Source organism: Sceloporus undulatus, chromosome 3, assembly GCF_019175285.1.
Source record: "Sceloporus undulatus isolate JIND9_A2432 ecotype Alabama chromosome 3, SceUnd_v1.1, whole genome shotgun sequence".
Lineage (NCBI taxonomy): Eukaryota > Metazoa > Chordata > Lepidosauria > Squamata > Phrynosomatidae > Sceloporus > Sceloporus undulatus.
The window spans coordinates 165,502,669-165,518,666 of NC_056524.1; the positions used below are offsets into that span (position 1 = coordinate 165,502,669).

The 15,998-nt window shown below is 39.7% G+C and overlaps 1 protein-coding gene across 1 annotated transcript in view; it reads left to right on the plus strand.

Moving 5' to 3' along the window:
• LOC121925884 (AT-rich interactive domain-containing protein 5B-like) overlaps positions 1 to 15,998 on the plus strand; it is a 361,184-nt gene that overhangs the window by 78,298 nt on the left and 266,888 nt on the right. The window contains exon 4 of the mRNA XM_042458454.1: positions 3,181 to 3,406. Coding sequence (XP_042314388.1) covers positions 3,181 to 3,406 — 226 coding nt within the window. The remainder of the gene's footprint in view (positions 1 to 3,180; positions 3,407 to 15,998) is intronic.

The window sequence follows — 15,998 nt, forward strand, 5'->3', positions numbered from 1 at the left end:
ACCCCCCCCCCCCCCTTCATGTGGCTGTTCCGTGCAGAAAACAGCATTTTCTGTGAAGGAGTATCCTGCATATTCTGCACTGGAAAGAATACTCAGTTTTCTGCACAAAAGAGCCATGTGCAAATTTGTGTTGAAGGAGTCCAAACTGTGAGGACTATCATTATTCCAGGATTCTTGTCAGTGTTTCGCCACACCTGAGAAACATGTTTTGGGCCATTTTTCCAAATATTTTTTAATATTCTCCCCACCCTTAGTTCATACCCTAAAAAGCAGTTTCCCATAACTCATGTGGTCACCTTGTGCTAACAACAGCCTCTTGGTTTAATCTTCTTCACAGGGTCATTGTTGATGTAATGTTGTTGTTGTGTGCTGTCCAGTTGGCTTTGACTTATGGTAACCCTCACTGTGAGAGACTGCCAAGAGACCCAATTAGAGGCTTTGCTCAGATCTTTCACATTCAGGAATATGCCTTCCTGGATTGAGTCAATCCACCAGCTGGATGGTCTTCCTTTTTTAAAAGCAAAAACAAAACTGTATTCTATTTTACTAAACATTATAGAATCATAGAGTTGGAAGAGACCCCAAGGGCCATCCAGTCCAACCCCTTGCCATGCAGGAACAGAATCAAGCATTCCCAACATATGTGCATATTTCCAGTGTGTCATGTGATCTCAAAAGGGCCTAAATACCGTAAAGATCCCATCTGATCTTAGAAGATAAGCAGGGCCATCCCTAGGATCTTATCGCTCATCATTTTAAACTGTCTGCAACCTCCTGGGCTGGAGCCGGGATGCGGGATAGAGGCGGGGATTATCACACACTAAATCGCTGCCAAACCGCCGGCCACCATCAGCTTGGGTCCCAGCCGCACTCTACCAGCACTAGAAGTCAGAAAGCTTTCCAACTTCTAAAAAGTGTTGGTGGAGTGTGGTTTGGACCCAGCTGGGACCTGGGCTGATGGTGGCCGATAAGCCCCGTCTCCATCCCACATCCTGGCTCCAGCTCAAGAGGCTGGAGCTGGTTTAAAATGCTGAGTGATATGCTCCCTGGTTAGTACTTAGATGGGAGACCACCACCAATACTAGGTGCTGTAGGCTGTATTTCAGATGAAGGAACTGGGAAAACCACATCTGACTATTTCTTGCCTAAGAAAGCTCTGTGAAATTAATGGGATCATCAGGCATTGACAGTAGACTTGAAGGCACATGTCATCTCATGATACAGTATATTCAACTGATAGCTTCAGCTAAGTCATTTTGGCTTCTAGGGAGAGTTCATGCATGATGTGCTCTCAGAACCAGTTATTTCTCTTTTTCACAGTCCACGGTATCTGTAGAACTCTCTTCCAGTGCCATGTTTCAAATGAGTTGCCCTCCCTCGGCTTTCTTCCATGTCCAGCTTTCCTATCCATCCATAGAAATCATAAATATTATGGTATAGATGATCCTGACTTTCATACTCAATGATATATATTTTGCACTTGAGGATCTTACTTAGTTCCTTCATAATTATTTCATGGAGATAGGTGGTAGTGGGGAAATAATGTTCAATATTTTTTGTCCCAGGAGATAAATGGAATGAAATTAGTTAAGAAAGACAGATCTGATATTTCATGCATTACAATGGCCTTGTAGAATGTCTCATTTAGGTCACACCTACAACTAAGGGCCCAAACAAACAGGCCAAAATAAAACTGCTTTGGGCCACCTTGGAAATGTGCCGTTTAAATGACACACACATCTTAAGAGGCCAGAAGCTGCACCAAAGCTGTGCTCCAGTCCTTTGGACTGGAGTATAGCTTTGGCACGGCTTCTGGCCTCTTAGGACACACGCTTTTTCTATGTTTATGCTTCAATTTGTAAAGCATAAAGGGCTGGAAGGCACTTTGCTGGCTGCTCCTGCCATGGCAAAAATAGCAGATCTTTGGGACATCCATCTCTGTAGCCCAGCACCTCATCATGAGAACTTCTGAGAGCGTAGCTGATCTGAGGGATCGATGGCTTCTGGGCTTCTGAACCCTCATAATAAGATATCAGTCCACCTGGCTGAAGTTTCAGAGAAACAGGCTGGCCATTCTCCTGCTGTGGTAAATGCAGCAGCAAGGAAGAGGCCAGTCTAGCTTTCCAGAATAACTGCTTGGTAAGCTGGTATATACACTATTGGCAACGTTTTGCATGGAGCAAGAGCTCTGATTTGCAGACTGGCTATGGTTACTTTAAAAAGTAACAAATGCCGTAATAAGGTTTTCCTTACTAACAAATTGTTTCTGGAGCTCACTAACAATTAATGAAACCAATTAATTGTTAAAACTGACATTCCAAGCTCTGCTGAATCCATTACGGCACTTACTGCAATCATAGATGAATGATGGATCTAACTGAAGCATAGGAAACACAGATTTGTTGGATGGGGTTCTGCTAGATTAGCCCCCTTCCCTTGAATAAACTCAAGAACATAGCTAAAGCAAATGTTAGCTGCAGTCCTTGAAATCTCTATAGTGATTGGCCATAAACCTCTTGCGTTCTCAGTTATATTGAAGAAAACCCTAGTAGACATGGCTTCAACTTCCAAGGTGTTATAGAATGTCTGTGAACATTCCAAGCGCTTGAAAATTTCAGAGTCATAGAGTTGGAAGGGATTTCAAAGTCCATCTAATCCATCCTTCTGCCATGGAGGCATATACAGTACTATACAACTAAAACACTCCAGAGAGATGGCTGCCCAACCTCTGTTTAAATACTTCCAAAGTTCTTTTGTTTTGGAACAAAAGTGTCAGCAAAATAAATTGGGGAGTGATGAGTCTGTGTACTGTTGGTAGGAAGAATTTTGGCAGGAAGTTGAAAGCACAGCTTTAACCAATTGTTACATGTATATTAGAGAAGCACACTAATAGTCTTATGTGGGTAATATGTGCATCTAAGTGCAAAGTACTATATGTGAGAAGTTTGAGCAGGTGTCTGTGAGGAAGTGAATGGGGAATACCCACAGAGAAAATATTCCACCCAACCATTTTACATTGATCACCATTTGTTTGGAATATTCTGTATTGATGAGGGTGAAAATGACAAAAGCCTAACCATTGCCTGTAATAAATATCACAGAGTTAGCATGGCAATCTTTTACTATATAACCTGGAGCCAAACATGACTCTCTTCTTTCTCACGTGATTTCACCTTCCAGGATGAAGTTATCGCTGCTTCAGAGAAGGTAACAGTGAAGCTTGAAGATTTGGCAAAATGGGCTCAAGCAGACTTCTCCAAATGGAAACGTGGACTCCGGGGTGAAGCCATTGCACCCACAGAACTAGGAAAGAATGGGCAAAAGGAAGCACTGAGTAGGTTCAGGCAATCCACACACAATAGCGGCCTCAACTTTAAAGACATTTTGAAGGAAAAGGCTGACCTTGGTAAGTACAGGTTCTTCTGTTGCGGGGTGTCCTCACAGGAGATGGGTCCTATGACATTTGTTTAATATTTCCATCACATTTCTCAGTTGGAAAATGGAACAATGTTTGACAAAGATCCAGAGTATCCCACAATGGGTTCTGCAGTGGACCTTTATGCTTGCATTTCTGAAACAGACCCTGCCTCCTTCAATGTCTTCAATGGGATTGCCCTGAAACTGACAGGGCTCCTAAAAACAGCTTGCATCATGGCATTGGGGAATAATCAATCCCAAAAAGTGGGGAAGGGAGTGTCAGAAAATTGGGCTAGGTATACCCAGTGGGTATCCAGCAGTGGGTGTCACCCGGTGCAGAGGGTGGGACTGTTTACTAAGAGTGGGTAGGACTTCTGGTGGGAGTTCCAGAGCCAGGGAAATGGTTCTCCACTGGCCTCTTGGGTCGAAGATCCCCACGAGGCATGGAGACCCCACAAGGCCCAGAGTGGCACCTTCGCAGCCCTGCGGGGCACCTGTGGGGATGGGGGGGGCTGACTGGGTGTCACCCCCCTCTCTTGGGGTGTCACTCCCTTCTGGTGTGTCACCCTGTGTCACCCAGCCCCCAGTGATGCCACTTGCTATATCTAAGACTCTGACATCCCTCAAACAATTCTTTGGATCCCATCCTGTTTAATCTGAAAATGTGCAACTTCTTTACCAAAGAATCCTGTTGAAATACTCCCCAACCTATTCTTTTGCTGTGAGGCCTAAAATGACAGAAACTATCTATAAAAGAGCTAGTACAGAGCATTTTGGTACCTGAAATCGAAAGGTCACCTAGTAGTCTCCTTCCTCTATGTAGTTCAGGATACAATGCACCAGGAATTTAGTTCTCCACTGCTGTGCCACAACTCATCATGTGAAGCCCTTCAAAAACCCCTCACATCTGGTTTTAGAATAGACATTCCAAGGATACTTTTTCAATACTGTGAACTAACTGAGGAGTTATATGGATCCCAATCATTTAATTTACCATTTCCACCCTCCCTAATGGAAGGTAAATTTGTGCATGCATTGAGAAGACACATGCTAGAGCTGAATTGCAAAACGATGTGTCTGTCCACTTGATTTCTTTAAAAAAAACACGTTTAAATAGCTCCAAGGATAAGCTATAAATAGAAAATAAAAAAATTAAAAGTGAATATGAATACTTTGCCAGCATTTTGCTTGTGAGACAACTGCCTTTGGCATATGTTAAATACAAGGTTAAGTTGTTACTGGGTATAAATAGTGTAGCATTGTTGACTGGAAATTGCGGTTTCATTTATCTAAAGTAGACAGTTGTTTACAAGAATCTAGAAGTGGTGCAATCTCTTTGGCTGCTGCCGCACTGCAAAATTAATGCAGTATGACATTGCTTTAACTGCCATTGTGCCATTCTTTGGAATCCTGGGATTTGTAGTTTATCGTGGTACCAGAGCTCTCTGACAGAGAAGACTAAATATCTCTCAAAACTACAAATCCCAAAACTCTATAGCATTGAGCCATGGCATTTAAAGAAGTTCCAAACTGCATTAATTCTGCAGTGTAGATGCAACCTCTGTCTCTGTCTCTAGATTATAATATGCTACAGGCCACCACAGTTCTGCCTCAAGACATCTTGCTGCTTGGGGCAAAACTTCAAATCTTAACCTTCTGGCTTGGATGTAGCCAGTTAAAAGCAACATATCTGTCTGTAACAAGGTCCTTTTTGGTAATGTGGGTGGAACAAAGTTAAATGGAAAAAGTAACAGAATGAGTAGAGAAGCAGATTCTTCACTGGTGTAATGAATAAGATTTTAATGGCATGTAAAAGTTACCTTTAAAGGACAATTGCCCTAGGAAGTCTGTGGTTTTTCTTTTTAAAAAGGCATGAAGAAGTAACAAATGCTACAATGGGATTCTTTTTTAAAAAGCTTTATAAAGCATGACAATGAATTACTTTTTCAAACACTGTATTGCAAGCAATGGGTCCAAACTGATTTTTGGAAAGTTAGAAGTAACTTTTTAAGCTCTGCCTGCAAATCAAAGGTGCACAGTATTCAAGGCTGACGAAACTATTTTGCTACTCAATGTATAAAATTTGCTATCTTTTTGTGATCCCCAAAATGTGCTATTGAGACAGGTGCCCTACTTGGCTTAGTAGTCTTTGCAGTGATAGTAACTAACTCATTAAAATCAATTTAGTTATCAATTGTTCAATATTTTCTAATAAAAGGGGTAACTTAATTACATTTATTTTTTATTTTACTAAAACCATTGATATAATTTGGACTTTCAGCTTTAACTTAATTCCTTTAACCTATTATTATTCAGCTTTAACTTATTAAGTTATTGTTTAAATGAGAGACTATGCTAACATGCCAACAAATTGTACATTCTTTTATAAATGCAGATAGTTACCAGAATATTTTTGCTTATATTTTTATTTTTATTTAAAAGAACATTTTTGCTTATGATAAGAATATGATAGTTTAGTTAGTTCAAAGGTTAAAAGATTCCAAATGAAAAAGCAGTAAGGGCAGCCAGAAAGAGGGCTGATCTTTGCATCTAGATGTCCCCCCTGTACTGTATTTGACAACAAATATCACTTACAGACTCTCATGTATGATAGGAAACTGAATTTTGAAGTTCTTATCCCTGGGACTTTAGATGCGATTTGTGTGGCAATTAGTAAACTATAGAAAAGGAGAAGTTTAGGAGATGGAATTACAATTGGCCCTTCTTATACACTGATTTTTTAATACATGGATTCAAGCATCCACGGTTTGAAAATGTTCCAAAAAAGTATAAATTTCAAATATCAAACCTTGATTTTCCATTTTTTATAAGGGACATCATTTTGCTATGTCATTATATTTAATGAGACTTGAGCATCCACGGATTTTGTTATCCACAGGGATCTTGGAACCAAACCCCAGCATATAACAAGGGTCCACTGTATAAGGGATGGAGAAAGGGAAAGCAAGACAAGGATGGATGAGAAATGGGGTGTTCAAAAATTGTTGCCATTTCTTCCTTCTCTCCCATGCTCAAGCAGGCATGGGGAGGGGTTTAAATAAAACCACTAATGTAATTTTTCACCTTCATTCTGGCAAGAGTTTAGTACAGGCTGAACTCGAATGACAATTAAACGTAAACGGAATAGTTTTTTTGCCTCCTAGTGTAAGCGCAATTGAATTAGATATTTTTAAAAAGCTCAGCAATGATTAATGAAATGATTAATTAAATAAACTTTTTCAGCTGACTTTCCTACCTCTGGGTCTCTATGCTGCCAAATGTGAGTCAAGAAAAGTGACTTGCTTAGAACATTTCAATCCGAGAAGTGGGCGTTTTAAATAGCTGTTGTTGTAAAAATGAATATAGGTTGTTGGAGTAAAGATATAATAGTGCATTAATAGTAGTATTAGATGTAAATCAAATAATGCATACAAGAGCAAAGGTGTCTCAGAATGTAAAATTAAAGGAGCCTAATTACTTTTTTACTCTGGCCTAGCCAGTGCTCTCTTTTCTTCATTTATAAAGCTGTAGTAGGGAGTTCAGTGCATGTGCTATCCTCTACCTTCAGCTAAAGGAGGGGACTAAATGGAAAACTTCCAGGCCATTAAGGAAGTCTCGGACTGAAATAACTTTGACCAGACATTGTGTGTGCATGTGCCTTGAAGTCACCTGTCAGTTTAGGTGGCCCTGTGAATTTCACAGGGTTTTCTTAGACAAGGAATCCTCAGAGGTGATTTTGCCAGTTCCTTCCTCTGAAATGTAGCCTACAGCACCTGGCATTTGTTGGCAGAGTCCCATCCAAGTACTAACAGGGCTGACTCTGCTCAGCTTTCAAGATCAGATGGGATCTGGTGCCTCTAGAGTATTTAGAAGCCTCTAAACCCAAATAGGCCAGAACAAATCAGGAGGTACTTCTTAAGCCTTATAAAATCGTTCATGTTGACTGTGCTCATTGATCTGAGCAATATGAGAACTCTACTTTTTCCTGTGAGCTAAGCTCTTTGTTGCTGTGTTTTTACATTACTCCTGTGTTTCAAACTTGGCAGGAACTGAATGTCACACGGATCTAAACTCTGTTATTGAGTCTTGATGCTGAATGTTCTTCTTCTTTAAGCAATTAGTGGCATTATTGGGACACTTGTCCTCAGCAGTAGTGGAAGTTTTCCATTTTACAGTTAATTCCTAGCGTTTCTTGAATGAGTCAGAAGAATTTTATACTTCTTGGCTTGTTTTCCATCAATAAATGAAACAACAAAAACCTACATAAAATTGTCACTCTATTTACATCTGTCCGGCAGCAAAATGAAACACAGTTCCTGCAAGTAACTCATATTATCATATGATCTTGTTATACAGTGTATTAAACACAAAACTAGGGACATATACTGGAAATATGAACTTATGTGACATATTTCGGCAATGGAGAACATCAGAAACTTGGTTTCAGAATCCAAAGACCTGGCTTTTAACAAAATAACAGATTCTTATGTGACTGATTGTATAATCTGTAGTCATAACTGAGCCCATAGGAAGCCCAGGATTACAAACAGAGGTACAGTTAATTAAAAATGCAGGGTTGAATTTTATTGGTAGTTCTGAGTAACTCTAGTCAGTCCATAGTAAACATGTATAGGAGTTGAGTCACCATTCATCATTTGATTTAACTAATGAATTACATCAAATTATTTGAGTCAGGATGAAGCTTTAATCAAAAGTACAGTGACTTACTTTCAGTAACTCTAGTTTTCGATCACACCTTAGAATGCAAATCCTGACTGTTAGAATAGAACTTCTGCCTTTCTTTTTTTATAGCAAGGTTGTACACCTTGTGTTTGCCTGGGAAGTTCAGAAACAGGATGTGATGACAATAACCACAATCCACTGTTCATTCTCAGTATCATATAATCATGAATACACTTCCTCTTTTTACTGAGAACCCTCTGTTCTAGTGTTCAGTGCTAATTGGACATTGAGATTCTATGGCCCAAGAATTTGCCTAATCCTTTTCATGTAAGGGTTGAAAAAGGCAATCTACCTTAGAGAAAGTACCACTTCCTGCCAGAAAGCAAGGTCAAATTTCATTTTCATTTGGGAGGAAGAGTTCCTTACCCTTCTATACTGGCCCTGCCTTTAAAACAGTACGCAGAATTACTCAGATTAAGAAATTTAATCTCTGGCTTCTTTACTTTTAAAAAAAACCCCTCATATTTTCACTCCTCTCCCTCCTTCCTTCCCACCCTCCTGAGGTTGAACATAAATGATATATCTCCTACGACAGCGACACACACACACACACACACACATTTTGGTTTTGGGTTTTTGTTACTGAAAGAAGTTGTATTAATAGAGGATTTCTTGCCCTGTAGAATTTCACAGAACTCTTAACATGCTAGTGGCTGCCGATATTGCTGTTGAATTCAGTACAATATCAGCTCTCTGAAGAGGTATTTTTAAAAAAACCACCCTACAATTACCTTCAGGCCACATTCTGTGATTATTTTGGAATAAACTTCAATGGTTTTAGTGAAACTCTTTTCCAGTAAGTGTGTTTTAGAATGGGTAAAGTTGAAAGGACGTCATTGTGCCTGAAAATGGATGGGGTTTTAAAAATAAGTATGCAAATCTCTAAAATCTCTATCAAATCTTACTTCTTTTCCATTCCAATTGAACCTTGTGGTTTTTTAAAATATTAGTAACATAAATATTATATTCTGTGGGTTATAAGTCTAGTGGAAAGCAGTTGCCCTTTGAGAAATAAACAGCACCATTCTACTGAGAAGCCAAGTTTGGAAAGTTACTGTTAAGAAAAATGAATATGATATGCTGAAGCCAGCCATATCTGAACAGTAGTAGGATAATGCTACTGGACCCAGAGCACTATCTTATCCTTATTTAGTTATGGATGGCTTAAGTGTGCAGTATGGTTCTGCTGGAATGTATAGAATGCAATATTTTCCTGGGCCAGAGTCTAGTCTCTTTTAAAAGTTAGTTTGCATTTTAAAAAATGAACAGCTTTTTGGCTCTTATAATGATGTATTTTAAAATGTACAGGCAATGCCTGCCAAAATGCCCACCCAAGCAGGATCACTGTGCTTGCTTTTGGTTGATGGTGGGATTTATCATGGTGGATACAGTCAGAAAAATAAGAATAAATTATGTAAAATAATGGAAGTCATAGACGTTTGCCAGTTTGCATAATTGATAGAAGAATGGGTTAGTTGGACATAAATAACCTACTATGTGCTATTGTTGATTTTACTCACACTAAGGTTTAAAGTTGCCTAAGTTCCTCTGCATTGTTTCTATTGGTAATAACTGAGAGAGTCAATCTGCTACTCACTTCCTTGTGTTGTGCAGTTGCAGCTGCTGGCGTCTGTGTCAGTGGGGCAGTGAATCCACTCTGGATTTTATTCAAAACCTGAAAGGAGCTATCCAAGGGGCTGATCCCTGTCCCCTAAAATAACTTCAGCATCTTGGGGCCATTCACACTAATGGTTTTCTAATGAGTAGTAGATCCAGGGATATTCGATGATGCAATACGGAGTCAATGTTCCCACTGTGTTTACCCCAATTGAATCTCTCCATGGAGCATTCTCTCTGGGAATCTCTAGATCCTTCAGTGTGACTTTTGGTTAAAGTTGAACATAGGGTTGCACTGGAGGACCTAGATATTCCTAGAAATAACATATTAATAAAATCCGTGAATAACCAAATACGCAAAAGTCAAAGCGGCAAATGTGGAGGGACAAGTGTAATCTCTCAGCAATATAATAAGTGTGCGAGAGCTTTAGTTTGCATCAACTTGGAAGCAGATTGTTGTGGTTTTATTTCTTGGGAAAGAGGAAAAAACGACCCCTAACCCACAGCCCCACAGCAAATCATGGACACCTTTGTCATACTGATGACATGAGTATTTAAAGGTGCAGTCTACTAGACTGAATATTTGATTGTGCACTTGGCATAACCAATGGGCATTGGCTTATCAAATAAAGGAAAGGCTTTAAAGGAAATCAGTTTGCAGTAAATTAACATCCTTTATGGATTGGTTTGACACCATAATAGCCAAATCACAGTTTGACAATCTGTCTATACCTTGGATTTGCACGCTCTTATTACTTCCCTGACTTCTTACTTTGGACAATAGCAAATATGTGCATGAGCTGTCAAATTTTATTTTATGTTATTCCATTAAAAAAACCCACTGTCTAATGATGTTCCCAGGAGAAGCCCCTCCCTGGCTTTGGTGAGCTCTGGGCAGAAAAGGAAAAAAAGCCAGGCTGCACTTTAAGGAGAACACTTTCCAAAGTCCATGGCATTTCTGGAGCTGCTTTTTTCACTCCCACAACTGTGTGCTGAGAGGGGAAAATAATGGTGCTTGGCTGGCAGGGAGATGGCAAAGAGGTGGGCATGATCTGCCCCCTGCACATTGAACCCTCCCTCCTGGATGCCTCAAATGGGATTGGGAGCAAGTTCCCATTGGTGGCACCCTGGTAAAACCCAGTGTTTTGAAAAAGAAACAGGAAAAACTCGATCTAGGAAAAACCGGGTTAAGGGGGATTTGCACCAGCCCCCATTGAATTTGAGTCAGGAAAAAACAGTGCAAGTGTGAAAACTGGTTTGCAAACTAGTTTATAACATAATGTGAACAACCCCTTGGACTGCTCCTTTAAAATTTGGAATAAAATGTAGACTGGATTCATTGTTCCATTTACATGGAAATTACTACATGCCTCTGGCATTGTGGTAATTTTATTTTTGAGCAAATACTAGCCCTTGAACTATATTTATAGCTAAGTATCCTTAGAGCCACAGCCACACAACTACAGTGACAGTGATAAGTGATGCTTGTTTTATTAAGCCCCCTCAACACAAACACTGATCATGTCTGTAAAATTCTTCAATCTCTGCAGCAGTGTTGAGGAACTGACTAGCATTATTTTCTTCAGAGCTTGGAAAGATTGATTTTAATAGCAAATTATTCCTATTGCTCATTATAGTAAATTTTTAGAAAATTACAGCAAAAAGTTCAAAAAGTAATTGATGGGCATTGCTTGTTACAGAGTTTGCTTCTTGGTTTGTTTAAATAGCCTTGTGCAACAGAGTCCAGGATTGTGCAATTTTAATTATCCTAATAAAGGTTTTACATAATCCTGAATGTTTACAAAGTAATATGTCATTCCATGTCCTACTTTGTTGTTGCTTCTTGCTGCTTTGGTGGGGAGAGAAATGCCTACATATTAGTAAGGCTACGGTATAAAAGTTGGGAAGTGTTTCTTAAAATGTCCTGAACCTAACACGTAAAGGAAACTAGTTACTTGCTATGTCATTGCTGTAACTTCGTTCCCTCTCATTACATTTAGAATTCAAAAGGAAGGGAATAGAAGTTTTATGGTACCTTTGAAACTAAACACTTTTCAAACTATCAAGACTATCTAAACTTGGTTAATCTTAAAGGTACCACAAGACTACTTAGCCTTTTCAGTATTAAAAGGGAAGGAAAAAGTAGTCTTGTGATACCTTTTAGATTTCTTTAAGAACCTTTTGACAATTACTTTTGGATGTCACAGCATTATGCTATTGTTGACCTCTGACCAAAAGGCCTTCAGCAGGTAAGGTTACTTAAAATCTCTTACCTTCAAGTCCTGCTGTTCTTGTATACTATGTTCTTAGCTGTATTTTTATTTTAATTTAATTTAAATCTCATTTTCATCTCAACAATGATATCCAAGGTGGCAAACAGCATATTTAAACACAATCCAGTTGAAACCTATACAAAAACATCAATAAAAGTATAAATATATATATATTTAAAATCCACACGATTAAACAAGTGATACAGTTAAAACATTAAAACTATTAAAATGAATTAAAAGACAACATAACAAGCCTTAAAAACAGCACTGCACAGCATTAAACACCCACCCCAGTCAGTTTCCAAAAGCCTAATAGCATAAAAATGTCTTAACTTGGTAATTCTGGCCTCCCTACAGAGGGAGTTCATGAGGTCCAAAACACACGGCAGAAATAATCCAGTTTGAGACCGCTTCAATTGCCTTAGCACAGTGGTAGGGAATTCTGGGATCTGTAGTTTTGTGAGATATTTAGCCTTTGCTGTCAGAGAACTCTGGTGCCACAATAAGCCCAGGATTCCCTAGCACTGAGCTAGGGCAGTTAAAGAGTTTCAAACTGAATTACTTCTGCAGTTTGTTTTGGACCAAAGACCAAAGTCTGGGAGCAGCCACGAAGAAGGCCCTCTCCCTTGTTCCCACTAAATGGGGCTGGGAAGGTGGTGGGACAAAGAGAAGGGCCTCTCAAGAAAATTTTATTGCTCTAATAGGCTCATAAAGGGAGAGATGGTCCTTGATAGGTGGTAAACCTGCCATGCCAAACAATGTGGTACCATTTTCTTTGCCTGCATACATATGTGGCATTCATTCCAGAGTCTAAAAAGAAGCACAAGGAAGGGTGAGGAAATGAGTGGGAAGTGGTGAGGCGAGAGATTGTGCTGGAGGGCAGCAGGAGGAAAGGAGATGCGGGCTTTGCTAGGTTAACTGGAAAACCCCATAAATACCAAACGATGGGTCCATTGCATTTCATGGATGGGAGAGGAATGGGATAAATGTGCGTAACCTTTTCCCCGATTGGGTGAATAGGACAGGATAAGGACAGGAGCAATCCACTTTGCTCCCGTCACTATCTTCCATGTGATAATCTCCTATGAAGATATGGGAGTTACTCTTAAGTTTAAAGGCGTTATCTGACATGCTGAGTCCTATCTCTCAAATAGGTTCAGTACTTTGGATAGCCCTTTAAGGTTTGGTCTGAAGGTTTTGACTCAAACGAATCCCACATGGATCCACAGCTTCACAGACATGGGAGCCACCAGCTGCCACTGACTACAACTCCTATAACCCCTATTATCTGTGTTGGCTGAGGCTGATGGGAGTTGTAGGGAAAAAAACATCTGGAGGGGCGCCATGCTGACGGAGATTTTGGAAGTTGTAGTCCACAAAGATACAGTGGACCCTTGTTATACGCTGGGGTTTGGTTCTAAGATCCCCCATGGATAACAAAATCTGTGGATGTTCAAGTCCCATTAAATATAATGACATAGCAAAATGGTGTCCCTTATAAAAAATGGAAAATAAAGGTTTGATATTTTAAATTTATACTTTTTTTGAACATTTTCCAACCATGGGTGCTTGAATCCCTGTATAAAAAAACAGTGTATAGGAAGGCATGGAAACTCTTGGCCTACAGGCCTCCTTCCTTTTATTTCAGAGGAAACCCATCCAAGTCCAAGGTACTATTACTCAGTAAGAAGAAGGGTATGGATCACCGCCATCGTTTTGTTTATATAATTATGGCTGTTTCTTTCAGATGTGTATCAAAATAACAGAAGAGCAGCAATACCATATAGATAAAAATAGAATGGGTTGTGGAATGTATTATTCATAATGAGCATGAGAACCTGTTTTTTTCCAGAAGAATGGTCTGATTAAATCATTCACTCCTAGGGCCTCTAGTTATTTTTCCCCCTTTTGGAATTATTGAAGGTTTTTTTCTTTTTTAAAAAAGAAAGAAGTAAATGGACTTTGCATAGCCATATTTGGTAAGCCAGAAGAAAATAACTGAATGAGGGCTTATTTGTTCAAGAGATAATTTTTTAAAGCAACTATGCAGTGTAAACAAGTCCATTAAACACGAGAGAGTTGTGTTCTCTCTCCCTCTCTTTCTCTTTCTCTTTTCCCCCCTTGGTCTATACAGTCTGCAAGGAAAGAAAATCAAATTATTTTATATAATACTGCTTCTTACAGAGTTCCTTTAAGTGAAGTATGAAAGCTGTAGTGTAAGCTTTATTGGCCTATAAATATGTCATTATAGTTGGACTACATTTATATGCTCTGGATTGGTGTTTAAGCCAAGAAAATATGTCTCTACAGGTTGATGTGTGCTTTCCCCCGCCTAAAAACCCTTTGAGGCATGCAACAGAATGTATTTCAGGATAAGGTTATTAAAACAGCATTTTCATTTTTTGCAGCAGGCTCATTGTCAATTACACCGCCAAAAACTGTCTGAGGACAGGCAGTTACAAATGGCTTCATCTCCAAATGTGTCTTTAGAAGAAGTAAAGAGTCAGGAGCAGAGATTGAAGGAAGTGGTGGAGGGCAGGGAATTACTTAATGCTCGAGGGCGCCATTTATTGGAGTGCTGTAGTATAGCTAGACTCTCCCCTCCCTCCTTCCCTGTTCTTGCTGTTCGAACTCATATGGCTTTATTCTCTGAAACAATTGGAAATAATATGTGCATGTTTTTCAGACAAAATGCTTTATGTCTCTTGCTCAGTGGCTGTAGATACATTTGTGTAGGGACTTCAATGGTGTTTTAACTTTATGCTGGTGTGTATGAAGCCTAATATGGAAAGGAATTTTTTTTTCCTTGCCAATGTACCAAAAATAATAAATAAAAATAAAGATTGCATATTTGATGGTACAATGGCACAAACCAATGGGCATTGGCTTATCAGAAAGGAAAGGTTTAAAGGAAATCAGTTTGCAGTCATTTAACATGTTCTATGGTTGGTTTGACACCATAATAGCCCCAATCGCAGTTTGACAAGCTGTCTATACCTGGATTTGTGCGCTCTTATTACTTCCCTGACTTCTACTTTGGACAAGCCATCATTTATTGTATTACGCAGCACAGTTTGTGGCTGTCTTCTAAACCAGGATGAGAAATCATGGTTTAAGACTTCCATTATGGTTTTGGAGGAAAAATTCTAACCATGGTTTGCTGCTTTTCTGTTATGGAAAGTATAATTATCCATCAGAAATCTAAGAGAAGAGGGACTTGCAAGGCTGAAGTTCATATCCAATGATTTAGCCCATCATGGTTGAATCATCTGAAGTGTGTGGACTATAGAGTGATCAGTATATCTCCAAGGCCCATCATATGTGTTTTGGAGACCACTGTGGAAAACTATGTTTTGAAGTTACACAGTAAAGCATTATAACTTAATCCTTACCTGAATGGCCACTCTTCACTTAGGACCTTACCACACCGGGCACAGAAGTAGGGTCAGTTCGCACTGGCGATGCGTATTCCACGTTAAACACATCGGTCATCACCACCCCCGTTCTCTGCAATCGCTTTGCCGATTCGTATTCGCGTCATTCGCATCATTTATTCACCACCTGGGAGGCCTTCTGGATCAAGTTTGCACATTGGCCAATGCGTATTCAGGCAAAGTGAGGCAAGTGCAAGATGGATAACCCACCAGCCCCAATACAATGTGTATTGGCTGATGCGCATCAGCAGCTTTTGCGCATGCTCTGTGGGGCTCTGAATGGGGGCAACATTTTATACTCCGGGGGGGAAGAATGAGGTCACTGTGAGCGCGATGCGGAAAGGAGAATGGTGCCTTTAGCCACTACGAAAGGGGTATCACCATCTGTATATGTGTGTGTGTGGATGTAGTGTGTGGGTGGGTGTGTATAGTAGATAGAGATAGAAGATACACCCCACAACACACACACACACCACACATATATTAGAATAGATATACAAGTGGGTACAGCCAA